Consider the following 27078-nt stretch of genomic DNA (forward strand, 5'->3'; position numbering starts at 1 on the left):
TATCGGGGATCTGGGATCAAGGCTCGGGCAGGCAGCACGCTGCTCAGGAATCATGGGTTCAGGTCCCCATTCGTGCCTCTCACTAGCTAGAGCCCTGCTGAGCTCATTCCTGGGCTCTAACCAGGACACTTGAGAGTGCATGTGATGCTCACATGGCCAGGGGGTGGCGAGTAATACACAGGAGCCCCACCCTCAACCCGGGACAGACTGGGACAGCTTTGTAAGCAAGGAACAGGCACAGGTAAATAAATAGCTTGTTTATTAGTAATATGTTACATTATTAAAGTGCATTGAGAAGACGTACAGGGGCCAAAGCTGGGAGGCCGCCAGCCCCAGGCCCTGCCCTGGGTGGCTAGACACAGCCGGAGAAGGGCCCAGCTCCCCCTGAAATGGATGGACAGGGCTGGGGGCAGGGCCGCTGCCTGGAGAGCTCGGCCCAGGCCATCCTCACGGGAATTTTCACAGTTTAGCCTAAGTTATAACATGTCCTGAGCAAAGGTGGGAGGCTAGAAGCATGGAAGCACAGCCCCTGGGGAAGGGGGCTGAGGGGAAGGGAGGAGACCCCCGCCCCCCAACCCTCAACGCCAAGGGCAGAGTCCTGGAACCTCCCCCTGAGGACCCGGCTCCTCCTTCTAAATGAACACGGCAAATCTAGGGCTCAGTTTTCTCCTTCATTCTCCCCTGTCTCCCTCCCCCCGCCATAACCACCCCCAACACTGGGGGCTCCAACCACGTCCCCCCTCAGACCGGGCTCCCAGGGCAGAGCCAGCTCATGCCACTCTCCAAGAACCCACACCCGTCCGTCTCCAGACTCTTATCCTGTCCTCAGGAGCCTCAGACTGGGATCACCCCCCTCCCCAACCCATCCCTTCCCAGCCCCTCCCTTTCCCACCCCCACCCCCCCCCCAGCATGTAGTTTTGGTATTTTCAAACAGATGCAGTCAGAAGTAGCTATACATGAAATAAGCCTAACATAAAAATAGAGCTTTTTCCGTCCTTCCGTCCGGAAAGCAAACATCCTTCAATAAACATGCAAGGTGGCTGTCCTGTGGGACTCGGGGCCAGAGAGGGAGCTGCAGAGGACAGGGCTGGGCAGAGGGTAGCCCCGGGTCTTCAGGAACACCAGCCATCCAGCTACGGGAGAGGGAGAGGAAGGAGGCAACGTGGGCACCAAGAGTCCAGAGATGGGGTCCCAGCTCCCCTTTCCAAACCCACTCCCCGACCCATGCATTTAGTCAAGTTTGAGGAGTCTCTGAAAAATACTTTCCAGAAGATAAAGTCTTGGGTCATTGATGCCCCAGCTTCACAGTCGGTGCCCTCATGCTCAGCCCCTCACTGCCAGTGTGCCACCTGGGGCCCAGCAGTCACCTGTGGCTGGACCTCTCCAGGCCTGGCATCCTCCACTGGGTTATTCTGTCCCCTGGAAGAATCAGTAGTCAAGGAGCTCCCAGGCCAGCCAGCTCTGAGTGTGAGACGTTCTAGTGCCCTGGGCTGCAGACGTCTGAGGGATGCCCAGCCCCGGGAGGCCCTAGTGGACCAGATAGCCGAGAGTGAGTGTGGGCAGGACCCCCAGCCAGAGGGAGGTGGCCAGGGCATGGGCGCAGCCCAGCAGGTGCTCAGCCATGATGTCGTCCTCGGGTAGCAGCTGCCAGTGCTGAGCCTCGCGGAAGTAGGAGCCCTCCTGGGCCTCACAGAAGTAGTGGCCGTACTGCTGGGCCGTGAGGTTCTCAATGAACAGGATGCAGTTGGGGCTCTGGTGACCAGGTTCGCAGCTCTGCTCCACGTTCTCCTTGTGGCGCCAGGAGTAGGTGGCGTGGCGGGATTCCATGGGGCAGCTCAGGTAGTAGCGAGAGTTCGGGGCCAGGGAAACCTTTTGCAGTGGGGCCTTGTCTGGGGAGGCAGCGGGAAAGCAGCCGTGAGGAGGGGCCAAGCGCGCACAGGGTCGGATGTGCCCTCCCCATGGACTGGGATCCCAGGACAGGGCTTCTGAATGAACGTGGGGAACCCCCTCAGCTTCCTCCTTTGTTCTCTTGTCTCCCTCACCCCACCAAGAGGGCTCCCTCGCAGGACTGTAACCTGCTTCATGTGCCTGGGGCCCACAGGACAAGGCCATGTCTCCTGAAGACCGGGACAATCAGGGCAAGGCCACACCCCCCTCATGGACCACAGTCACCACAGGGCCAGATCAGGTACCTGGTTTTGGGTTGGGGCACTCCTTGTGTGGCTCGGCTGGATTAATGGACTGCAGCACTGGCCTGGAGTGACAAGGATGAAAGAGGCTCAGCAGACTTGGCCCGCCTGTTTTCACCCCAGTGCAGCTCCAGCCGAGAGGAGGGGCCCACCAGAAAGGCCCAGTACCGACACCTCCTCCAGCCCGTCAACACCTCCCCCACTCCCACGCCTACCTCCTCCCAGGGACAACGGATCCCAGCCAACGTACCACGGGGCTCTGTAGATGGAGACGCAGCGGTCCTGGTCCCAGCCGCAGTAGGGGTCTCGGGACATGAGGCAGCCATGGCAGCCCCCACCATAGACCTCACACAGGTCCAGGGGCACTTGGCTCACCTCCCACTGGGAGCTCACATACAGCTTCCTCTGGAAGGACAGCAGGACTGGGTCAGGCCCGGGCCCCACTCCACATTCAATCCTAAGCGCCCAGGCCCTAAGGCCTAGAGGCTCTTTAAAGAACCACAAATCACATGCAAAGGAGCCCTGTCCTCAGCTGTGGTCACTGCATAGCCCATGGGATGTGGTGGGGGGAGGCTTACCCGGTCAGCATCCAGCGACATGGTCTGGATGGCAGCCGCGCGGTGGAAGGGCTGGATCTCCACGACGTTGAAGACGAGGCCACGCTCCCGCTCCCTTGGCTCGACCACCTTGTGGATGGTACCCTTGTCTGTGGGTGGTGTGCAGAGGGTCAGTGGGCGGGAGCCCCACTGTGGAGCAGGGCAGCCTCCCTCTAGCCTGGGGAGAGGTGGGAAGTCCCGGCTCAGGCGAGGGTCACAGGACTGGATAGGCAGGGTGAGGAGAACGTGACTGGGGAGGAATGTGGGAGCCCGAGGGCAGCCCAGAAGCTTCCAAGGCTAGTCCAGAAAGGCCATCCTGGGAGATCTAGGGGTCCCTGGATATGGCTCCCAACATGCCCAAGGCTATGCGGGAAGCTGTGGCGGGAAGAACAGAGACAGGAGCCCCACACCCGCAAGGACAGTGCAGCTTCTGTCCACGCATCACCTCATCTAACCCTCCACAGCCCTGTGAGGCACCTGTCATCTTCCTCACCCCACAGATAAGGAAATCAGGAAATCAGGCTCAGAAAGGCTAAGCCACTTGCTCAAGGTCACACAGCTGGCAAGCGGCAGAGACCAAGTCAGAACCGAAATTGGTCAGAGCCCAACCACTCAGCAGCTTCTACAACTCCCCTGCCTCCTGGACTCTTTAGGGAATATATATACTTTAAATACATTTTTTTATTTTGGAGTAATTTTAGATTTCCAGAAAAGTTGCAAAGATAGTACAGAGAGCTCCAATCTACCCTTCTCCAGTTCCCCCTAATGTTACCATCTTACATAACTACGGTATATTTGTCACAACTAGGCAACTGACATTGGTGCATTACTATTAACGAAACTACAGACTTTATTTGGATTTCACTAGTTTTTCCACAAACGTCCTTCTTCTGTTCTAGGATCCAATTCAGGACTCCGTACTGCATTTGGTCTTAGGGGATATCTTAATTTTATAAGATCTAAAAAGGATCTTGGATGTTGTTTTTTTTTTTTTTTTTGAGACAGAGTTTCACTCTTGTTGCCCAGGCTGGAGTACAGTGGTATCATCTCAGCTCACTGAAACCTCTGCCTCCTGGGTTCAAGGGATTCTCCTTCCTCAGCTTCCCAAGTACCTGGGATTACAGGTGTGTGCCACCACACCTAGCTAATTTTGCATTTTTAGTTGAGATGGGGTTTCTCCATGTTGGTTAGGCTGGTCTCAAACTCCCAACCTCAGGTGATCCGCCCGCCTCAGCCTCCCAAAGTGCTGGGATTATAGGCGTGAGCCATAGGGCCTGGCCTTGGATTCTACATCAAGGGTTCTCAAGCTCTTATAACCGAGCTGCCTGCCTCCTAGACCAATGCTCTCTCCATTCACACGTAGGGACTAATGGGCATCCTGACCCCTGGTCCTCCCAATCCTACCTCACCTGCTGTCCCAGTTTCTAGACTAGCCTACCTCCCTTTCTCCCTCCCTCCCAATTTCCCAGGGCATCACTGCCCCAAAAAAGCAATCAGATAATCACCTGCCTAGGACGTTTCCTCTGCACATCTGTGATCCTCATCTGTGGACTCTGAGATGTGGCCAGATGCTCCTTGGGCCTGCTAAGCCCCCACCCCAGCCATTGCCTTCACAGACATACTGCCCTGCACCTCCTTCCAAACCAGCCCCAGCAACAGCATCCCCCTAGCAAAATTATCAGGAACAGACGCAGTAGGGGTATAATACTTCTCCCTGTTGTGAGAGCCTCCCATTCTCTACAGAGGACTCAGAAAGCTCTATTTTTAAATCTAGCCCCAATACAAATGCTGCAGGCTCCAAAATGGTGTGGGCTACACGGCCCTCAGAGAGAACCAAGACACCTTCCCTAATCACTCAAGTGTGCTCACCTCCCAAGTCTCCAGGAGAATCCATGGCCCAAGTCCAGCCTTCCTGGTCCTAGCTCCTGCTCCCAGTCCCACACTGTGTGACCTCCCCTGCTCCCTGGCCCTGCCATCCCCTGGCTGACCACAACAGCTATGCCAGCCACTGCTGGAGCCAAGCAAGGACAAGGGCCCAAGGGTGCAGCTGTGATGAAAGAGGGGTAAAGAGGTAGGGACTCAGGACTCAGGACCCAGGCCCTGCTCTGTGGGAAATTCCTCTCCCCAAGGCTTCCAGGAGCCAAGCAATGGTGCTGGGGTTCCAGTTTCCTACAAGGTCACCAAAGCTGAAATAGTCCCAAGGTGAAGTAACAACAGGAAATCACATGGGGAATGTGACAACTGAGGGTGGGTGCCTGCACCTGAACTGTATGGCCCCAGAGGTGCTAGAGGCCCTTTCCAGTTTCAAGGAAGGCAGCTGGGATGGGAAGCTGCCACAAACCCAACTCAGGGCTGGCTCCTCCGTGTCCGGTGGCTTTCCAGAATACAGGAGCATCTCCCAGGAATTCCACCCAGCTCCCCCCAGGGCAGCCTGCTCCAGGGAAGAGGAGAAGCTGCCATCATCCTCTGTGAGACGCCAAAGCCTCTGCCATCTGGAACTCCTTCCTTGTGCCTAATTTGTGTCCCACCAACTCCTCAAATGTTTCCTCTCACCTGCACAATCTCAAAGAGAGGAGGAGGGCCTGACTCCCTCCTTCTGCCTGGTGGAGGCCAAGATCCCTGTGGTTCAGGCACAGGGCCTGACTCCCTCCTCATTTACCACATCTCTTCCTACCATCTTCTTCCCTGAGTCAGACATCTGGACCAAAGGTGGACCTGGCTTTGCTCAGACTCTGGATTTCTGCCTCCAAATCCCAATGCTTACTTTTCTCCCATCCCCCTTTCTCTCTTGCCCCCACCTCCTCCAGGAAGCTCTCCCTGCCTGACTCTTCCACACTAACACACATTAACCCATGTCAACTCCAGTCACTCAATTCTTCCTTCCATGTGTAAAGATCCAATCAGATGTTAACATTATTCCTTACCCCTCCCGTGCCCATTTTTACAAAGCAAACTGAGGGTCCCGGGGCAGCCTCTCACCTGTAGTTAGGTAAAGCACGTGAAAGGTGTCCCCGTGGCTGGCCTGCATGCGGTGGACGACTACTTTCTGGTAGTGGTGTTTAGAGTGGAACAATGGCGTCTTCAGAGGCCCCATGGGCTCCACCCTCTGCGACACCTCTGGGTGACGGTCAGCCACCTGGAAGGTCTCTGTGGGTATCGGCTTCTGGTATGAGAGGCACTGGGCAAGGAGAGCAGGCACAGGTCAGTGGGGTGGTGGGAGGGGAGGGAAGAGGAGGGCTGGCTGGGCCTGGGCCCCGGCTGGTGTCACGCTCACCTTGCCAGGCCGAGGGTTGGGAAGGCTTGAGTAGTAGCCCTTGAGTGAGGAGGTGCGGAAGACCTTGTCAATATCACCGAGGGAATACACGCACACGGCTGAGTAGTTCCTGCAGTGACACGGAAACCAGTTCAATGGGGGGCCCAGAACCCACCCTCCCACCCCTGCCAGCCCTGTGCCTGGCACTGAGCTCCCAAACACCACTGAAAGGAGGGAAGCATGGAGAGGAGGAAGGAGAGAGGGAGTTCACCCTAATTCCTTTCTGCTGCAATCTAAAGCCACAGCCTCGAGTCCTGTCACAGAATCACTGAGTCTAGAGGCCATCTGCTCTACCCAACCCCAGGCTGGGCTGAATCCCAACATGAGCTGAGCAGCTCTCTAACCCTCCCTGGGCACAGGCTATGGGATGCTGACACCCCAGAAGGCCAGACCCCCAAACCCTTCCAGTCTGGGGGGCTCCACCCACCCAGGAGCCACAGAGCAGGGTCTTGGCTTCTTCTGCTCTGTCCCCCAACTCTCCCCACGCACACCCAACACTTTTGCCTGCCTTGTTTTCAATCAATGAGAGTGATTAAGAAGTGTGAATTATCAGGCGCAGGCAGTGCCTGAGCAGGTGTGATAGCACCCAGCTCCCCAAGAGACGCTTCAGTAGCTTCCTTCCGGGCGCAGTGTCCACTCAAGGCCCACACAGGTATTGGGACACACAGGCACAAGTGCAGTCATGAGTGTGCATATAGGCCATGCACACACACCCATGAGTGCAGCCTCACTCACACAACAGTACACACATCACTCTGGCTGTCCCCCACCCCACACCCAGCAACAGCCCCACCTCTTGAGCCTGCAGACCCTGCTCGTGCCACACCAGGCAGGCCCTCAGCAGGGCCCAGGGCCTCCTGTCCCTACTGGACACGGAACCGGTGCCAGCCCCAGCCCCAGGACGAGGGCCACCCACCAGGGGTTGGAGAAAACGCCGTAGACCCTGGTGTCCCTCCACTGGCCGCTGGGGTCGGGGAGCAGGAAGACGTCCTGCAGCCTGTTGAAGTTCTTGTTGGTGGCAGCGTCACTGCATACCAGCATGGCTTTCAGAAAAGTGTTCCACTTGGAGACCGACAGTGAACTCTCCCCGCCCTGGTCCCCCTGGAAGGGCAGAGGGGAGAAGAAGCCCCTCAGCACCTGCCCGGGCTTCTCCGTGCACCCCAGGAAACCACTGCCAGCAATGCCAGCACATGTGCCCAGAGGAAGAAGGCAGGCTGTGAGGGGCTGGGTCCTGTCAGGGGTGCCCCAGGACTCAGGCCAGGTCTCCAGATGAGACTCCAGCCAGCAGGCCTGGCTGACCCAGAGCCCAGGGCCAACAGTGCCCATGGTCAGGACAGGTGAGAGTGCCAGGTCCCTGCAGAGCAGACAGACTCAGACACACATTTACCAACTCACACAGATGGAGAGGAGAAAGGAGAGAAGGAGAGCACGTGGCACAGCACATTTACACAGGCAAAAGACACACACCATCACATTCACACATGCTCGCACACCATTATACGTGCACAGGAACTCACCATCTTTACCCACACATAGACACATGATGTTCCATGCACACACAGCTACTCCCACAATCCCAGACACAGACCCACTCATACATCCACACAACTCCTGCATGCACACAGGCACGCAGAACTCGTCCTCACTCAGGCCTATTCACACATGCAGACATGAAGCCAGCAGCCCGCACGCCCCTGCTCACCCTGCATAGCTGAGCCACACGGGACACGTTCAGAGGAGCCTCAGGATTCTTGTCAGGATTGTCCTCTCGGAAGAAGTAGTAGATCTTGTCATCGTAGGCCTGGTCTTGGTGCACGATGGTGGCTTTGATGAACTGTGGGTCTGCCAGGGACAGAGGCAAAGGCTGGAAGCTAGCCCGGGAGTCCACCCCAACCCCACACATGCACACTCTCCTCCCACCTTCAGGTCTGCACAAACCATGGCAAAGCAGACCTGGAATAGGACATAGAACATCAGGTCCGGCACCCCAAGGGCCCTAAACCCTGCACCTCCACCCCACACCTGTTTGGCCCCCCTCCTACAATGATGTCATCGACCCAGGAGCAATGACTTCATGCGTGGGGACTGGGGGAAGGTCCCCGGGGGCCCCTATGTCACTTCTGTCCAATTGGCAGAGCCCTAATGAGGAGGGAGTGGGGGGCTACCTCCATGGGAACTCAGCAGAGGATAAACTTTGGCTCCTGGGGACCCTGCTCTGGGTCTGGAGCTCCCTCTGTTTGTGTTCCTCAAAGAGGGCTGGGGCCCATCCCACTGCCACACCTTGTCTGTTCCTCTGCTCCCAGTCAACCCTAACTCCTCAGGCCTGTACCAAGGTCCTGCATTCCCATATGGCCCCAGCAGCCCTCAGCGAGTCCTCCCAGAGACATCAAAATCCCATCTGCCACCCTAGGTGCTCACACCCCCTCATCCACCCTCAGCCCAGCCAGAGCCTGACTCACTCTGCATGACTGTATCGCTGGTGTACAGCTCAGTCTCCCCCTTGATGCGGCGGAACCGAGGGATCTTCCCATTGTATTCCTGCTTCCGGATGGTGGAATACACCTCGTCCCCTGGGGATGGTGGCAGGGGGCATGAGTAAGAACAGGCAGCTCCTGGAAGTCCCTCCTCCCAGCACTGGACAAGGAGCCTACCATGCCTCTCCCAGCCCAGTTCAGAAGCTCACCGCTGGGGTGCCTGCTCCAGCACTGCCCTACCTTCAAACAGAACCAGGGAGTTCTCTTCCGGGCTGAAGGGGGCATAGCCTCTCATCTCGCCAAGTGGCACCACAGTGCCATTCACCTGGGGGAGATCCAGAGAGTCATGTAATCCCATAGCCATTGCCCCCATGATGGCCAGTTTCTGGGCCAGGAGCCCCATCCTCCCAGGGTGAGGCCAGGCTTGGAGTCTCACCATCTCCTTCCCACCATGAGGGGCAGAAGCCCACCCAGTAAAAGGCAAGCTGATTAGGCACATGGGGAGTAGCCTTCTTACCAGGTTCCAGCAGCTGGGGTGCCGGGCGTTGGTGCCACAGGCCAGCAGCCCCTCACCCCGCCTCTCCAGGAGAGTGATATAGTTCTCGCAGTCCTGCCCAGGGAAGAGAGAAGAGAGGAGAAAAGTTGGTTGCTGGGAGGCCCTGGCAGACCTAGCACAAGGACCCCCAGGACCCCCAGGACTGGGGAAGAAGGTTTCAGAAGGGCTGAGCATAGGTGACAGCCTCCCAGGACAGCCCAGCGTGGGTGCAGCTGGCGCCATCCCTAAGCACAGAGGACCACATCTCCCCATCAGAAGGGGCAGGGCCATGCTTCCTTCCTTTACCAAGGGGCTCAGACCCCACCCCCCATTCACCCTCCCCCACTCACCCGCTTATCCAGACAGGACCCCTTTGTGGCGCTGATGTTCATCTGGGGGAAGGGGAGAAGAATTAGTTCACTCTGCCGGGGTGAGATGTCCCCGAAATGCTTTCCATGCAGCCTCAGGATCAGCTCCGGAGGAAGTGACCATTACTCTCATTTGACAGATGAGCAACTGGGGCTCTGAGAGGGTGAGCAACCTACCCGAGGTCACACAGGCTGCTGGGTCTCATATCCAGAGTGGAAGCCCAGAGAGTTCAGAAAACCAGCCATGGGTTCTGGGGCCCAGCATCCAGCCTGGGCTTTCTGCGGCAGTGCTGCCCAGCTAGCCAGGCCCATTAGCTCCTGTTTCTCTCCACACCGCCCCGGCTCCCCACTCCAATCTGGACTACCTTTAGGGAGCCTCCCCCAGGAGCCATTTATAGGACATGGAGGTGGGGGCAGTTTAGGAAGAGATACCAGCTCCCTCAAATTCCCTGAGGCCCCTCACCAGGGCCAGAGGGGAGATAAGAGAGATGGGGAGTTGGGGGAAGAGAGGCTCACCGTCCGCATAGATGCGTTCTGGTCCTCGGGGAAATCAAAGAGGTAGACCTTGCCGCGTCCTCCCACCCACACGGAGGAGCTGCCTGGCTCATGGAAAAGCACCGTGTGCAGCTCGGTCTGGCCGAAGTCCACCTGGTCCTGCCCTGCATGGCCTGAGGAGGAGGCAATGAGTGGAAACATTGAAGCCAGGCCCCCAGAGAGAAGATTCTGGATCCCCTCCACATGGCATGCTGGAACCTACTTGACAACCAGTGCCTGGTGCTCAGGGTCCTGGCAAGGCCTCAGACAAGCTCTGGGCTGGGTGGCACCCAGACTCAGAGAGCCAAGGACAGGAGAAGTAAGAGATCCTCTGGTAGGCTCCAGCAACCGGCTATCCTCACCCACAGCACGGCCCCTCCCCTGGTGTGGCAGCCTCTCCTTCCTTCACAGTAGGTATGACCTCAGAGTCGGGCAGGGTTTAGGGGCCTCTGGGGGCAACGGACCCCCTCCTCTGGCACACAACACTCTTGAGGCGCTGGGCTCCTCGGCTATGCTCTGGGAGGCTCTCTGCTGCCCTATGACTGAGCAAGCGACTCCCTCCCTCTAGGCCTTTCAGCAGGCAGCAGGGCCTCCAAGCATTCCCCCTTGGAGTTCAGGTTCCCAGCAATCACAATGCTCAGAATCCCTTCTCCTCCTTTGGCAATCCCTCTCCAACCCCTCCTGGCCCATCCCCGGCCCCTTAGTGAGCACTAGACCTGAGAAAAAAAGGAATATCAATATCTACTCCCTCCCATTTCACAGATGGGAACACAGAGGTCAAGGGAGGGCACACAGAAGCAGGTCAGTAGCATACCTTGAGCCTATGCTTCTGCCTACCAATCTGGACTCTGCAGCATAGCCCACTTGGTCCCAGTTTCACCCATGGAGATGCTAATTCTCCTGGGGCTGAAGATCAGCTCTCACTCCCCAGCAACTCTGGGACAGAAGGACCTCCATGGAGCCCAGCCTGGGCCTTTCAGCAGAAAGGCTGACTGGGAAAATTTTGCCCAAAAAAGGAACTAACTGCAGCCACTGCCTCTGGGGAGGTGTCTCATCTCCGGTGACACTGCGGAGGCTGTCCTGGTTGCAGGAGTAAATTATAGGAATGGGACGGCCTGCGGCTGGGCCCCCAGCAATCAGCCACAGCCAGTATCTTCCCACCTCTGACCAGCCTGGGGCCTCACCCAGGAACTGGGTCTGACCACTATTTTTTCAGCTGCAGAAAACTCTGGGGCAGCCAGCTTGGCAATGACACCCGAGCTCCAGCTCTGAGCTAAAAGAACTACCATTGCCTCAACTCTGCTCCCAAGCCCTCTCACTCCCACTGGAGCCATCCCTACCAATTCTGCATTTAATGGGGGCAAGGAACAGCTGGACCACACACTGTGAGCCCACACCTTCATTCCTTAAGATACATTCCTTCGGCTGGGCGGGTGGCTCACACCTGCAGTCCCAGCACTTTGGGAAGCCGAGGTGGGAGGATCACGAGGTCAGGAGTCTGAGATCAGCCTGGTCAACATGGTGAAACCCCATTTCTACTAAAAAGACAAAAAGTTAGATGTGCAGGTTGGTGCGCACCTGTAATCCCAGCTACTCAGGAGGCTGAGACAGGAGAATCACTTGAACCCAGGTGAAGGTTGCAGGGAGCCGAGATTACGCCACTGCAATGCAGCCTCAGCAACAGAGCAAGACTCCTCAAGAAAAAAAAAAAGATACATCCCTTCATGGCCAGGTCATCCCCAAAAGTGATCCTTCTTTCCCTCTACTGTGGCCTGGCTCACTGGCTCAGAGGAGAATGCTGAGGTTCCCTGGGAGACATGCCAAGGTCACAGCAGCACCCCAGCAGGCAGGACAGATTGGCTTGTCCCAGGTTGGAGAATCCCAGGAGCAAGACTGGCCAGAGAGAAGTGCTGAGCTCACTGTCCTTGGGTGGCGTGCTCTTCACGTGCACATCAAAAATAGCCCAACTGAACAGCTCTGGAGATGTCAGCCCTTCCTGGCCCCCAAGACGCCCTGCCTGGAGGCCCCAGATGTGCAGAGCAGGGGCTGGGAGGTACTGGTAGTTCTGTGGGAGGGAAAACCATCAGGTCTTTAGTGCTGCCCTGCTTCCCCTCGCTTCCTGGGATAAAATTAGAGTGCTGGGGTCAGCTGCCCACAGACACACGATCTTCCTGACTCAGCTTCCAGGGGGCTGTGGCTCCCCTTTTACCCACAGCCCAAGCCGCAGCTATCATCCCCCACGGCCCAGCCCAGGATCCAGACAGTCTGCAGCCCCAGTTCCCTGCCTGCTCCCCTCCCATCCCCCAGTAGCCAGCCTGGCGGCCAGGAAAAGGTGTGCATGTCTGTCTCTGGAGATGCTGGGCTAGGACCTGAGATCCATAGCCCCTGGGGGATCAGGCAGAAAAGCCCCATCCATCAGACTGTGCTAGCCACCTCCATCAGTCACCTTAGCGCGACACCTGCACCAGGGCCACAGGCCCATGTCTCCGAGGGGGCCAGCAAGGCCAAGGTACAACTATTCAAAAGGAGAGAGGCACTAGACGGGACCCTGGAGGGCCCTTGTCTAGGGATTGTGGGGCTGCTGAAGAGAAGAGGAAAGCAGTCCTGCCCTGGGGAGCTGACGGCAGAGGCATGGCTGGGTCCTGAAGAGCAAGGTCTGCAGGGGTGGCCTGGACCTACTCTGGGAAGACATCTGAGGGGTCAGACAGCCACACTGCAGAACGCTTCCACAGCTCTCTGGCAAGACTGTCTTAGCATGGGCTCCAGGGCTGCCCACAAAGTATCTGCTGAAGACATGAAGGGAAGGTGAGGGCTGCTGGCTGCTGGCTGCTGGGTAGGAGCTGCGGCACTAGGGCCAGGACAATCTCATCCAGATCTGCAAGCCTGAGCCCAGTTCCCTTCAAATCCTAGCGGCAATGGCCAGGGTGGAGGGAGGCAGGGACTATTCATCCCATTTTGCAGAAAAACGAACAGGAGCCCAGCCTCCCATGACCCCAAGATTACTGCCCCTCCCAGTTCTGTGCTTGGTGATGCCTATGGGCTAGGGGGAATTACACCAGCTCAGCCCCAGGACAAGGCCTTGGCCCATTCTGTGCCCCAGCCCCAGCCTGGGCTCCCGCACCGCCCGAGGCCCTCAAAAGGCCTGATTGTGCCCAGGAAGTGTCGAGCGGCAGCAGCTCGATGAATACATGAAAGGAGGCTTTGTTCAGGTTGGCAGGAGCGGGGGCTGGGGGTTCAGGGGCAGGAGGGCTGCCTGGAAGTGAAGGCAGCACCAAGCCATCAGGGGCCAGGATCTGCGGCCCCACCAGATCAGCAGGGAGAGAGCTGGGCCGGGGCGGGGACAGGCTGGTAGCCTCTGTCAAGGCAGGGGCTGAGCGGGGCCAGGGGCTATCCCTAAAAAGGTCAGGCCAAGGGAGCATATGTCATATCCCTGAACATTTTCTTTTTGCTGCTTTATGAACCCAAAGGGAGAGGGGAGGTAGATAAAAGCTGAATGGGCCCAGAACAGGTGGGGAGAGAACGCCAGGCAGGGGAAACAGCCTGAGCAGAGGTGGGGAAGCTGGGTGTACAGGGGACAGAGGCCATGCGCTACAGCCTGGCAGAGTCCGAATGAGAGAAGAATGGGGAAGGTGAGCTGAGGCCCACGTGTGATGGGGGAGGGAAGATGCAGTGGGTCCAAGGACACACTGACCCACTGCCCATCACTCTCCCCTGCTGCCTGTTCTCCATGAGCAGGGCCAGGAGTGGAAAATGCCTCCCGGTCCTCCGGCGTCCCCCACCTCCTGGCTCCCCCTGCTTTCCATCCTGCTTGTCTAAAAGGAGCACCGTCTGGCACCGTGTCTCCCCCCTCACTCCCAGCCTGACGCATTAGTGGCTGACTAAGTGGTAGCTAAAAGCTCCCAGAATAACCAGGGGTTCAGGCAGGGGAGGGGGCTAGGGACACACGGGGAGGGCAGAGCCCAGAGGCAGGCCAAGCGTGAGACAACCCACCCCCAACCCCATGTGATTCCCAGCCAATCCTCACTCCCACTGGACCAGGAAGGCACATTCAGGATGCCCCATACTCAGCTGGACTCCATGGTTCCCCCGAGTCCCATTCCTCATGGTGGCAGGGCCAGCAAGGCCCAGCTCAAGCCAGACAAGAGGGCTGCAAGGATGGCTGGGTTGTAGGAGATAACCTCTGCCAGACACAGGCCTGGGTGCTCACGGGGCTCTGATCCCACTGGAAAGAAAGGAGCCTGACTCCTTGGGGCCCCTACCCCCATCACACTCCCAGCAGCTGACTGACTGGGCAAGCCTGGGCCTCTGGGGCGCGTTTCCTAAAGCAGGCCTGCCTGGTGGAGTATGCTTCCTCTTGTCATTCACTGTGTCACCGTCGGCCCACTGTCCCCATACTCATGTTTGTGAGAGAGGAGGGCAGCTCCAGGGAGGGCGGGGGGGGTGCTGTTGTCTGTGAAGGGGCTGGGTCCCGTGCTCTGGTCTGGCAAAGCCAGCCTTGCAACCTGACCCACTGACCCAGTAGGCCTTGAATACTAACCTCAAGGAGCCCTTTGAGAATGAATGGGCAGAGAACAGGCTTTGAAAATGGCAGGAATGTGGATACCCCCCACAGAGCATGCCTAAGTCAGGCAGTCAGGGAGGCCCTGAGCCAATGAGCAGAAAGCAGCTGACCTCAGGTTGGAGAGCCAGCACATCTGGCAGGAGCCTCCTCCCACGGTAGGCACTGCCAGGCCTACCTCACCCCCTCATCCAACTATGTACTTGGCAAAGAGAGTAGAGGGAAGGCCCACATGGTGCCCAGGAATTAGCCTGCAGCCTCTCCACCTTTTGGAATCCCACATCCACATGTCAGAGTGGAAGGGAGGGGATCTGAACAGTCATTGAACTGAAGGGCATGGAGGCCAGAGAGGCTGGACCATTGGCCAAGGACATCTGTGTCCTTGGAGCCAGGGAAGCTCCAGGTTTCTGGTACCCAGCTGCTTCTCTCCAGGATCACATCCTGGGCTTCCTGGAGAGCCTCTGATTTGCAAAAAGCTGTGTATTCAGCCTCTCCCTATTTCCCTGAATCATCCCAGCTCCCTACCCTTCCCTCTCCTGCTCACTAGGTGCCGAGTCACTAACCTGATAACTCAAGGGAATCACCCGCCCACCCACCTTCCAGGTGAGGCCCTGATCTCCAGGGGCCTTTAGTGATCAAAGCCTTAAATGCAAAGGAGTGACTAATGGTGGAAGTGTAGGTGCTGCACTGTCAGAGTGGTAGAGGAAACCCTTCCACTAGGGGTGGGAACACAGGAACAAATGTTTCTATCTCTCCTGATATGGCCAGGAAGAGAGTTTCAGAAGCCTGGTTTCCAGGGTGGCACTGGCTTGGTGCTAAGGATAGGTCATGGTCACAGGTGGGTCCTGGCAACACTAAGGCAGGGTTAGGTTATAGATTAGCTAGCTGCCTGGCAGGGGCAGGGCCTGTGTGCTGGGGCAGGTGGTGGGGCCTCCAGACAGTACTCAGCTCACGAAGGAGGGAGAAGTAACTTCTTTATCAGCCATGAGAACAGTGAGTTGTGTGCTGGGCCAAAGGGAATTATCCTCCCACCCACCAAGGTCAGCTGTGGGTGGGAGGGGTGTTTATCTCACGTGTGGCTCAGCCCTGGCTCCAAGAAGCCTCATTATCTCTTTGATGGGCAGAAGGGAGGAGGAGGATGAGTAGAGTGCTGGCTGTGATGATGATTGGGGCGGGGCCTTCCTGCGTTCATTTTCCTCCTCTGGATTGGCTGGGTGGGAGTCGGGGTGGGGTGCTGGTACTTGCTTGGGCCTTCGTTTTAAAACCCACCAGGATTCTTGGAACAACTCACAAAACAATCAGGGTTGGGTTGGGCTGGGAGAGGTGGCTCACGCCTGTAATCCCAGCATTTTGGGAGGTCAAGGTGGGCAGATCACAAGGTCAGGAGTTCGAGACCAGCCTGGTGAAACCCCATCTCTACTAAAAATACAAATATTAGTCAGGCATGGTGGCATGTGCCTGTAATCCCAGCTACTTGGGAGGCTGAGGCAGGAGAATCACTTGAACCCAAGAAGTGGAGGCTGCAGTGAGCCAAGATCACGCCATTGCACTCCAGCCTGGGCGACAGAGCAGACTCTATCTCAAAAAAAAAAGAAGAAAAGAAAAAACGATCAGGGTTAAGTCCATGGGTCTTTTTGGGAAAGTGTGACTCTCTGAGTGCCGGAGAAGTCAGACAGCTTTCTGGAAGTGGAGGCAGCAGAAGAAACTAACATTCTCATCTGCCTCCACTGACCAGCCCACCAAACCCCCAGCCACCCTGCAAAGAAGGCAGGGCAAGGATGTGTGCTGCCATTTTACAAACAGGAAAACTAATGCCCTTCCAAGCCACCAAGGTCTGGATGCTCTTCCCACAGCACCACTGTGCTCAAAAGACCAGAAGCTTTGGCTCCTGGGGAGACCGGTTGGGGCAAAGTCCTGGGGAGAAAGGACAGTGTGGAAAGCAAGCCCCTTGGTGACGGGCTGTGCTGAGCAGGGTTCCAGGACTCAGGGAAGGAAGGCTGGCCCTGAAGCCCAGCTGGAGTGGGTAGGAGGCCCTGAGTCCAAGCCCAGGGAAGGCCAGAAGCCCGGGACAAACACCATGTCCTGTCCACCTTCCACCTGTTCTCCAGCCCAGCAGGTTTCAAAAGCCCCAGAGTGGGGCCAAAGTCAGCTGGTGGCTCCTGCAAAGAAGACAATGGGTTGCCGTTCAGGGCCAGCCCTTGGGCCCAGAGCCAGGGCAGGGGTGGGGGAGAGGGCAGAGCATGGCTACACCACCCCAAGTGGAGGGAGGGAGGTAGGTGCAAGACTGGAGAAACAGAAGGTTCCCCAGTCTTAGCCTTAGCCTGAACCAGCAGGAGAGACCTAGCAAGGGCAGCCAGCCAGCAAGGCCCATTAGGGAGAGCTGGCAGGGGCTGGGCTGCCAGAGCTGCATTCCATCAGAAACCAGAGATGCCAGAGCAAGAGGAGGAAGATTATGACGACGATGATGATGCCCCTACCACTCAACCCTTCCGTCGCATTTACTATGTGCCAAGCACTGTTCAAAGTGATTTTGAGCTATACTAACTCACTTAACCGTCACTGAACTCTCATGAAGTAAGTTATTTTAGTATCCCCATTTTACAGATGAGGACTGTGAGACACAGAAGCTGAGTAACTTACCCAGCACCACACAGCTAAGTAAGGGGTGGAGCAGAGGTTCATACTCAGGCAAGCTGACTCTAGAATCTGTGCTTATAACATTGTATTCCGGAGATGGGCCCTTGGAGGCTTCCAGGCCAGCCCTTCCCTGACAGATGAGGAGACCAAGGCCCATAGAGGGTGAAGCCCAGTCAGAGGCTACTTGACCAATGAAGGCCTGACCTCCACCCATAACACCCTGAAGACAGTGTGTGCAAGTGAGCCTGGCTGTGCAGGCCCAGGTGAATGAATTCCTATACTTTGATGTTGCCCTGGCATCCGTTTTGAATAGAAGGTGGGCTTTTTTATACCAGAAGTGGTCAACCTTGACACCGTTTCCAGCTCCCGCCTCCTCCCAGTTCCTCCATGTGCCCAATCCAAATATCTACCTCAGACAGTGGTGTCCTGGTGACTGCCTCCCTATGGGACAGCTACATACAGCCCACTTGACTGGTCCCGCTGACCCCAGAGCCCGCATGGGCTGTGCAGAAAGGCCAGTGACTGTCTTAACATGATCTCCTGGGCAAACCCACTAATTCAAACTCCCGATGGAGGCCAAGCACGGTGGCTCACGCCTGTAATCCCAGCACTTTGGGAGGCCAAGGCGGGCAGATCATTTGAGGTCAGGCATTCGAGACCAGCCTATCCAATACAGTAAAACCCCATGTCTGTTAAAATTGCAAAAAAATTAGCCAGGCATGGTGGCAGATGTCTGTAGTCCCAGCTACTTGGGAGGCTGGCGCAAGAGAACTGCTTGAACCTGAGAGGCGGAGGCTGCAGTGAGCCAAGACTGCACTACTGCACTCCAGCCTGAGTGACAGAGCAAGACTTGGACTCCAAAAAACAACAACAAAAAGCCCAAACAAACTCCCTGTAGAAAACTTGTTTGAATAACACCTTGGACCCCATAAAGATGGTGGCCCGTGGATCCCCGCACCGTGCACATGCTCCCTGACTTCCATCTGTGTCTGGCCTCAGGTATGCCAAGTACCTCTCAGGACCTGTTAGTAACAGAATCTTCATTTCCACCTGTCTCTTAATCATTGAAGGGGTGCTCTCCATCTTAAAGACCCTAAGTTACAACAGTGGGGCAGGAGTCTTCTTGGGGTATGGCGTGGGGCCCTGGCCCTGAGTGACTAATTAAGATGAGTCTCTCAAGATCTCTGCTCAGAACGTAAGGTACTCTGTGGGGTCAGGCACCGTGGCTCATGCCTGTTATCCTCCTTCAGGAGGCCGAGGCAGAAGGATCACTTATGTCCAGGAGTTCGAGGCTGCAGAGAGCTATGATCGCACCACTGCACTCCAGCCTGAGAGACAGAGTGAGATCCTGTCTCTAAAAAAAAAAAAAAAAAAAAAGTACTGTGTGGTCTGAAGCTGACCACAATGAAGGGCAGTGTGCTCACCCGCCAGGCATGGTGGCAGATGCCTGTAGTCCCAGCTACTTGGGAGGCTGGCGCAAGAGAACTGCTTGAACCTGAGAGGCGGAGGCTGCAGTGAGCCAGCCAGCCCTGGCCAAAACACTCACCTCCACTCCTCAGCTCAAGGACCCACTATGGCTCCCAACTGCCCATCCAAGCAGGGCGCAACAGCCCAGGGCAGGGCGGTCATGGCACACCTCGTCTCTGCACAGCTCTGCAGTGGTTGATTCCCATCTCCGCACTTGCTCCTGTTCTCCCTTCCCTGGGTTGACTTTTCCCTTCTCTCTGTGCACATGGATCTTACCTGTCCTTGAAGGTCTAGCTAAATCCCTTGGATCCAGGAAGTGTTCCAGACTGCTCCAGACCTCACTGCCTGCCGCCTCAACCTTGTACCACAAACCATCTGGCCCCACCGTCTTCACTCAGATCACGCTGTCTGATGGAGTCTCACCTGGCCTTTAGGGTCCTGAAGGTGAGGACCAGGCCTCCTCTTGCTCTGTCATCTTCCATTGCCAGGGAGCAGCTCGGACAGCGTGGAGAGGCAGGACTGGGGCAGGCCAAACTCCCACGCCAGAGGGACAGACATCTCAGAACAGGTTCCTGGGCCACCAATGGGGTGCAGAGGTCATCACAGTGACCTTCCTTCCTCAACAGGCTGGGCCAGAGCTCTGCCTCAGCATTCCAAGTAGCTGTGCCTACAGGCATGTGCCACCATACCCAGCTAATTTTTTTGTATTTTTAGTAGAGATGAGGTTTCACCATGTTGGCCAGATTGATCTTGAACTCTTGACCTCAAATGATCCACCTGCCTTGGCCTCCCAAAGTGCTGAGATTACAGGTGTGAGTCTTTGTACAAACAATATGAATAGCTTTCTGTGCTACACTCTGCCCCTACCCCATACCCCTACCCCTAGCTCTAGCCTGGCTCCTCCTCCTCCCCCAGCAAGCCTCTTTTGATTGCACCATCCCACACTGACCTTTCCTGCTCTCAACTCCTGTCACAGTCCCAGGCTACATCTGCAGGTCATTCCTGACCTCCCCAGTAGGGGTCCACCCTACTTCACAGGCAGAAGACCCACCTCTCCAGGAATGTGGGGGGTCCCAAAGGGCAAACCCAGGGCTTCTCTTCCTGCCTCTTCACCAGAGGAGCTGAACACAGACCTAGGTTGGCTGCCCTCCATGATGAGGGGTCACCCGGGGGTGCTGGCACAGAGCCCGAGCCCCTGTTTGGAAGCATGGGGTGCAGAAGGCTTGGCAGGATCAGCCTAATCCCGGGCTGTCATGACAGTTAAAACCAGATTAGCCGAGACACAGATCAACCTGTCCTCGGGACCCGAGGCCCAGCCCACCTGAGGCAAGACCAGAAGAGGTATATGGAACTGGTCCGAATCCAAGGTCCTCAAGAGAGAACACTCATGGCTGGTGTGGCTCCTAGGAGCAGACAGCGCTGGGGCAGGAAGAGTCTGGGCCCAGCTAAGCTGGCCGAGGAGGAAAGGCACTCAAGGAGCCCCCAGCACGGAACAAAGTATAAAGGCAGACAGACAGCTGGAAACAGGCTGAGAGCCGGGTAGAAGCAGGAGCTCAGAAGACTCAGCCCGGGTCCCAGCTCTGCCTGTCTCATCGGGTAACCTTGGGTCAGTCCCTGTCATCTCTGAGCCTCAGTTTCCCCATCTGTGGAATGTTTGGCTGGCCCAGCTGATCTCTGACACTTCTTTTTTTTTTTTTTTTTGAGACAGAGTCTTCACACACTGCCCCAGAGAGGGAGGCTGTGGACAGTCTAAGAGTTCCTCCCAGACCTGCACCTAAGTCTGTCTTGCTCTGTCGCCCAGGCTGGAGTGCAGTGGTGAGATCTTGGCTCACTGCAACCTCCGCCTCCCAGGTTCAAGCAATTCTCCTGCCTCAGCCTCCTGAGTAGCTGGGATTACAGGCACCCGCCACTATGCCTGGCTAATTTTTGTACTTTTTTGTAGAGATGGGTTTCGCCGTGTTGGCCAGGCTGGTCTCGAACTCCTGACCTCAGGTGATCCGCCTGCCTCAGCCTCCCAAAGTGCATCGGGATTACAGGCGTGAGCCACTGGCCCGGCCATCTCTGACATTTGTTTTCTGACATCCTAAGCTCTGTACTGTCAGGCTGTGTGGGTTGGGGTCAACCAAGAAGGTTCCTCAGAGGAACTGAGAAAGAATCAGCAGCCTCCTTTCAGGGCAGAAAGGAGGAGGAGGGTTAGTGGGGTGCAGAGAGAGCGGGGGAGCCAGGGATCGGTGAGGGAAGAACAGCGGGAGTCCCGGAGGCAGTGGGGCCAGACCACTATGCAGGGCCTGGGGAAGGCAGCAGTTATGTGCCGTGTGTTCCAGATAGGGTACAGCATAGGGACAAAGGTCCTCGGGGGGGGGGGGGCTGGGCACAGTCCTGGAGAGATAACAAGGCCAGGGCCAGGGCCAGGGAGGGGACAGTCCCTTGCGGCTGAGCTGGCTAGGGAAGTGGTCCAACAAGGCAGCCCTCCATCCCCCTGCTTTCTTTCTGGCCTGCCTGGCTCCCTAAGGACAGGACAGCTGGCCATACACCTGGTGGCTGGCCCTCCCTGCAAGGCTAGGAACCCTGGCTCTTCTGAAGGCAGGGCAGGTTAAGGGCCCATTCCCCCACCAACCATGGACGAAGGAAGGCTCCTGGAGCAGCCAGGCTGGGCCAAAAGAGGAAATCAAGAAAACAGAAACTTTCAAACCCAGAGCTGCCAATCAAAGCAGGGGAAGTGCAGGCAGTCTCTTGTGACAGAGCCGTGTGGGGCTGGGGGTGGACAGGTCGTCAGCTAGTGGCCTATCCACTCCCACTACTGCCCGCCGTGAGCTGCCAGACCGAACCCCTGGGCTGAGCTTCACATTTCACCTTGCCTGGCCCTCCTCAAAAAACAGAGCCCAGCTTTCCCTGCTACCCCCAGGGCCCCACCCTCAGCCCAGATAGTGATATCCACCGATACCCCCACTGTCCCCCTCTATCTCCGCACTTCTTCTGTCTCTGCAGAGGAAGAGCAGGAGGAGACAGAGTTGAAGGACAGAACTTCTCACCTGGAGACTGCTCTGCGGTCAGAAGTCAATGGGGAAAGCCTTGGTTTCCCTGGACCTAGCCCCAGCCTCCCACCAGGGAGCTGTGATGGGGCTATGGCCTTACCAGCACTGGAGGCCCTTCTCCAGTGGATGTGGACTTCCTCCCCACTGCTGGGACAGCCACAGGATGACAGGTGTCCCCTCACCTATGCCCAGCTGGACAAGTTTCTTGCAGGAGCCCCCAGGTCCAGTCAGACTCAACGCCTCCCTATTGGGGGCCCCTCGCATGGCTTCTCTCCTCTCTGTGGTCCTAGCTTTAAGTTATTCTGTTTAAAAATCCTGTTAAGTGGGGTGCTTCCTCCGGTTCCTTCCCTCCCCCAGCTGACTCACTCCTCCTGCCATTTTGGCTTGCTACCTATTCCAGGAAGCCCTCCCTGATTGGGAAAATTGGGTTAGGCATCTCCTCAGTGCCCACAGCTGCCCTCTGTTATGCATTCTGCTGTACCTGAAGGTTTATCTGTCCCTCTCCATCTACACTGAGAAGTCTACACGGGCACAGAATCATCTTGTTCCTCATCATTGGATCCCAGCTCAGCCCCAAGACCAGTACAAGGTTGGCCCCAGCAAATGTTTGCTGAATGAGTATGTCCACCCTTGAGGCCACAAGTTAATGAGCCATTTCCTTCAACTGATCCTCAGCCTTTGGCCCATGAAAGAAAAAGATAGGAAAGAACACTAAACTTAAGGGTTTCCCCTGACTTCCCAGGTTTCAATTTCCCCTCCAGATTTCTCGAAATCTAAGACTTAAACCAGCCACCACAGACTCTGCCCAGCCCCTCCCATTCCAGAGATGGGAGACATTAGATCAGAAATCCTACGACATTAGATCTCAGAAGAGGATGAGCCCCCTTCTGCTACCCTCTTTGGGCACTGGGGGAAACTGACATTCAGTAAAAGACAAAGACTTGCCCAGAGTCACAGAGCCAATTAGGTCACAGCCTGAACCAGGCTCCGACCTCCCAACTCCTTCCCTCTACCACAGCCATCCTTGGGCCTGTGCCAGCATCCATTCCACCAGACCTGCTCTCTGAATCTGCACTATCCAGGACAGAGGGGTCACAGAGCTTGGTAGGAAGCTCCTGGTGACCTCACCAAGCATCTCTCTTGGCTTAGGAAACTCCCCCTCTCCTCTGAGGAATTGTCCCCGCTCCATGACGCTCTGCATAGGGAGTTCACCTTGAAAGTGATAAACATATCTAAGCCCCCAAGGGGGCAAGGATTTCCACTGGAAATGCTGATGCTTGGGGAGCCCCAGATGTGACCTCATCCTGTGGAGGAGGTAACAACAATCTCCTGCCCTGGGGAGCAGCCCCAGAATGGCTCCCCAGCAGCCACCAAGTCAACAATAACATCCCGTTGTTTATTTGGACAAAAGAGAGGGAGGGCAGAACCAGCCAGGCACGTCAAGACTGAGGATGTGACTGTTTCCCCATGGACAGGCTGGCTCACAGCTGACCTTGGGGTTCAGGACCTTCCAAGCCTTCTCTAACTCCTCCAACAGCTGATGAAATGGCGGAGGGGTACACAGCTTACACAGGCATGCCAACCTTCTGCTAAGTCCCAGCCCTCACCTACAATCTATTCCCTTCCAGTCCCTGCTTGCAGGAAGATGAGGACCACACATGCACAACCTTGACCGGCCCATGTGGCAGTGACAGCCCTTGGGGGACAACCCCCAGGGTCTTTCTTGCTCTGGTAAACTCTAAGGGTCAAAGACAGGTGCGGAGCTCAAGGACACCCAGCAGGTACATGATGGCCCATCCATCTCCCTGGCCTGAGCTACACTGTGCCGGACTTTTGTCAGGCTGCAGAGGCAGCAACCTCTCTGATCAGTGCAGGCTGGCCCCTTTCAGAGTTCCCTGCTTTAATCTTTCCCTAGAACTTGGGGATTCAAGCAGCAGAAAATAAAGAACTTTCCATACCTATTCCAGTCCCCACAGCTGTCCTGACTCAAAACTAAAATCCCAATCTATGCCTCATAGAGAAATGGCTCCAGAACCACCACCATCCCTGATTTTGTCATTCCTGGACACCACCATACCCCCCCCCACCCACTGGTAGACAGAGCTCTAGGCTTCCAGCAAGACCCCCCCCTTACCCTATTCCTGGGTTTGTCCTACCCAAGCCCATTCCTGTCCGATTGCCATGTGTCACCCCACAGGAGGCAGGAGGCAGCTGTCAGTCGGGCACACCATCACCAGCTGGTGGCCCTGGGGGTGGGGGGCAGGTGAATGGCAGGGCCTGTCTGGCCAGTGGGGCACCTGGCACTGGTGAAGGAGACCACAGGCTGTCGTTAGACAAGACTGGTAAGCGTCTGGCAGACCCCCGGCCAGTGGGGCTCAATAGTGCATTACTAAGCAGAGGGCACAGCCAGTGTGGCTACAGCAGTGAACTGCAGGCAGGGGAGGCAGGGCATGGAGCTGGGCTGGGAGCTTTGAAAAGTGGGTAAGAGGACTTCGAGCAGCCTCAGGCTGCTGAACTAAGTGCCCAGGATGGGATGTGTGCATTAAGCGCTAAAAAGTGGGTATGCATTAAGTGAGGTGGGGTGGGGGGTCACGGGAAGACTGTGGGACAGGCACACAGAGCCAAAATGCAAGGGATTTGATGCAGGGAAAGATTCCAGAACACTCAGACATGGCCATTTGTCCCCCCCAGAGTGCCCATACGCTATGATGTCCAAGACAGCCAAGGGTAGTGAGGTAAGGCAAAGCTGCTGGGAGGGTAAAGGAAGCCTGGGCTGGAGCTGGGAAGGCAGAGTGGTGTGTGGGCCTCCTCCATGCACCCCGGGCAAAGCTCCAGCAGTGCTGCTCGGCTCCCTACAGGAGCACCTCAGGCTGCACAGCCGGAGCTGGTCCCCAGAGCATCTCATTCATTGTCCCAGAACCATTTACTTCCTTCTCCTCTCCCTAACCCAGAACCCAGACTGGTCCGGTGGCAGATCAGAGCCCCTGCCTGCACCTGAGCTCCCACACTGCTCAGTGACCTTGGGCAAGTCACATTTCCTCAGCGACTGCGGCAGTTCTGGCCACTCGTTTTGTGTGTGGTTTTTTTCCCCTCTGCTAATAATACCTGCCCCAGATAATGCTCAGACTCCCGCAATCCCTGCAAACTGCCAAAGGCATCAAAAGGCTCCCGGTGGGGCCAGACCCGACCAGTCCCCCAGCCCCCACAGCGAGTCCCCTACCACCACCACAGGGGGGCCGCAGAGATGTCAAATTTGGGGACAGAGCCGAGTCGGCCTGGGGGCGGGGAGGCATTTGTGTGCAATGCAGGGGAGGGGAGATCAGTTCCTCGTGGCAGAAAGCCTCAAACCCCCGCCTAGCTGGCTTTCTATCCCATAGTACAGTGTCTAAACTGAGGTGCCCTGGGGGAGACTCCAGTCCCCCAGCTTCTCATATGTACTCTGGCCTAAAGGCTGCACCCCCGCTCGAGATCCACCACCTGGGGGTCCTAACGGCCGTGCCCCACCCAATGGGCACTGACCCCCAACACTGGAGCCAATTTCTGGTGACAACTGCCACGTTCGGGCAAGGGGGGAGCGGCCGGTCCCGGCATTGCAGAGGCAGCGCCCCGGTACCCCAAGCCCCCCCTCCTGCACCGCACCACATCCCACTGCCTCGCCGCAGGGTGCCCACCCCCTTGTCTGGCCCTCGCTCCGGGCCGGGGCAGGGGCGGGGGCAGGCGGCGGGGTCTTTGTTCCCGCTGCCGAAGCGCAGCGGCGGCGACAGCGGCGGCAAAGGGTCTGCACCCCCTTCACCGGCCCAGCCTGCGCCCCGTGCGCCAGCAGAGCCCACAGGTCAAGAGGAGGGGACCGAGGTTGGGGTCCCGGGTGGGGAAAGGGTCCTGGGCCAAAGCCCCCACGCCAGAGGACCCAGAGTGGCTTGGGGCCGAGAGAGGGGCCCGCCCCCTCCCCTGGCGCCCGGGCGTTGCGGCTCCCAGCTGCCAGAGACTTGGAGCGACTTAGCCTGGGCTCCGGCCCCCGCAGCTAGCTCGCCGCAGCTTTACAGCCGGCTCTAGCGTGCCAGCGCGCACACACACACACACACACACACACACACTCACCCAAACCCCCACGCTCCACGCGGGGACAGCACGGGGACAGCCCGGGACCCGCAGAGCCGCACGCATGCACTCCCTCCCGGTGCAGTACACTCCATACCCACCCTGCGCAGCGTCCGATCCCGTGCCCGACCCACCGCGCGGCGCCGCCTACCTTTCCAGACCGCGAAGATGCGGGGTCCGCTCCTCGGGTGGCCTTGGGCGGAGGCGGCAGCTGCCCAGAGCAGAAGCAGTAGCCGCAGCAGGAGCCCGGACCGAGCCGGTGGGCCAGGGACGCGGGAGCGCGGTGCGCTGGGGGCGGCGGGCGGAGGAGGCGTCATCCCGCGGCCCCGGGAGCGACAGCAGCAATCAGCCGAGACTGAGCCAGCGCCCGGCCGCAGGCAGACCCAAGCGCCAGGAGGCGGAGCCAGCGCTGACCCCACCCCGCCCCTCCCCCGCCCCTCCTCGGCTCCTCACAGCCTTTTTTCGCCTTCCTGGCTTTCCAGAGCTAGAGCGGAGCTTCTGGGGGAACCTTAGCCACCCGCTCCCGGGCAACTCCACAGGGAGAACCCGGCTGCGGACAAGCCAGACTTGTGGTCTTCTGCCAGGAATGGCAGGCCCTATCCCCTCTCTGGGCCTCAGTTCCACTCCACGCACCCCATAAAAAGATTGGCCTAGAAGTCGTGGAGGAGCTCTCCAAGGGCGCAGAGGAGTCCAGCACCCAACAACCTTGCTATGGCCAGCTAAGTGGTTCGCACGCTGAGGACTACGGTCCTCGGAGAACCGGTTCGCCTGAGTGGGCACGGCTCCCTGCTGAGCCTACCAGCAGGCACAATGATGATGTGTGGGGAGCACTCAGGGACCCGCTATTGCTCTGCCAGGGAGAACACTGGAAATTTTTCATCTTGGCCTGGCTCCTTCCCCTCCCTCTCCTTTCTCCTCCCTTCCCCAGCAGCCTTCTGGGCTGCCTCCCCCCCCCCAGCCAGCTGGTGTACTCTCAGAAAATCCAAACTCATTTCCATGTGAGTGGAGGGGAATATAATTAGGAAGGCCCCTTCCCCAAGTAGAGAGGGGAGCATCCCCCATGCCCAAGTCTGTGGGGGAGGGAGGGTCAGAGCAGCTTAAGGGATCTCTGCCCACAAAGTGCTTGGCTATCTCAGGCAACCTGACCATTCAGTGGGGACTCCCTGGGGAGCTCCAGGCCTAGACCCCCTGCAGTTACCTGAGCAGCCCAGCCAGCTCTGCCCACAGCTCCTCCTCTCAGAACCACGTACCTGCCCTTTGTAAAAGGGTCTCC

General features: G+C 57.4%; 1 protein-coding gene across 3 annotated transcripts; it reads right to left on the reverse strand.

Annotated features, from left to right (window-relative positions):
* Positions 1–242: 242 nt before the first annotated feature.
* Positions 243–26162, reverse strand: SEMA7A (semaphorin 7A (JohnMiltonHagen blood group)). Of its 3 annotated transcripts, none has more exons than XM_078333157.1 (14): positions 25907–26162; positions 9993–10144; positions 9459–9500; positions 9091–9183; positions 8814–8898; positions 8559–8669; positions 7802–7941; positions 7016–7200; positions 6061–6169; positions 5766–5964; positions 2769–2896; positions 2441–2595; positions 2194–2255; positions 243–1890 (listed from the first exon to the last, which is right to left on the reverse strand). In XM_078333157.1, the coding sequence occupies exons 2-14, from the start codon at positions 9999–10001 to the stop codon at positions 1529–1531; spliced, it is 1680 nt and encodes a 559-aa protein (XP_078189283.1). In that variant the 5' UTR covers positions 10002–10144; positions 25907–26162; the 3' UTR covers positions 243–1528.
* Between the last annotated feature and the right edge of the window lie 916 nt (positions 26163–27078).

The sequence above is a fragment of the Callithrix jacchus genome, chromosome 8, assembly GCF_049354715.1.
Source record: "Callithrix jacchus isolate 240 chromosome 8, calJac240_pri, whole genome shotgun sequence".
Lineage (NCBI taxonomy): Eukaryota > Metazoa > Chordata > Mammalia > Primates > Cebidae > Callithrix > Callithrix jacchus.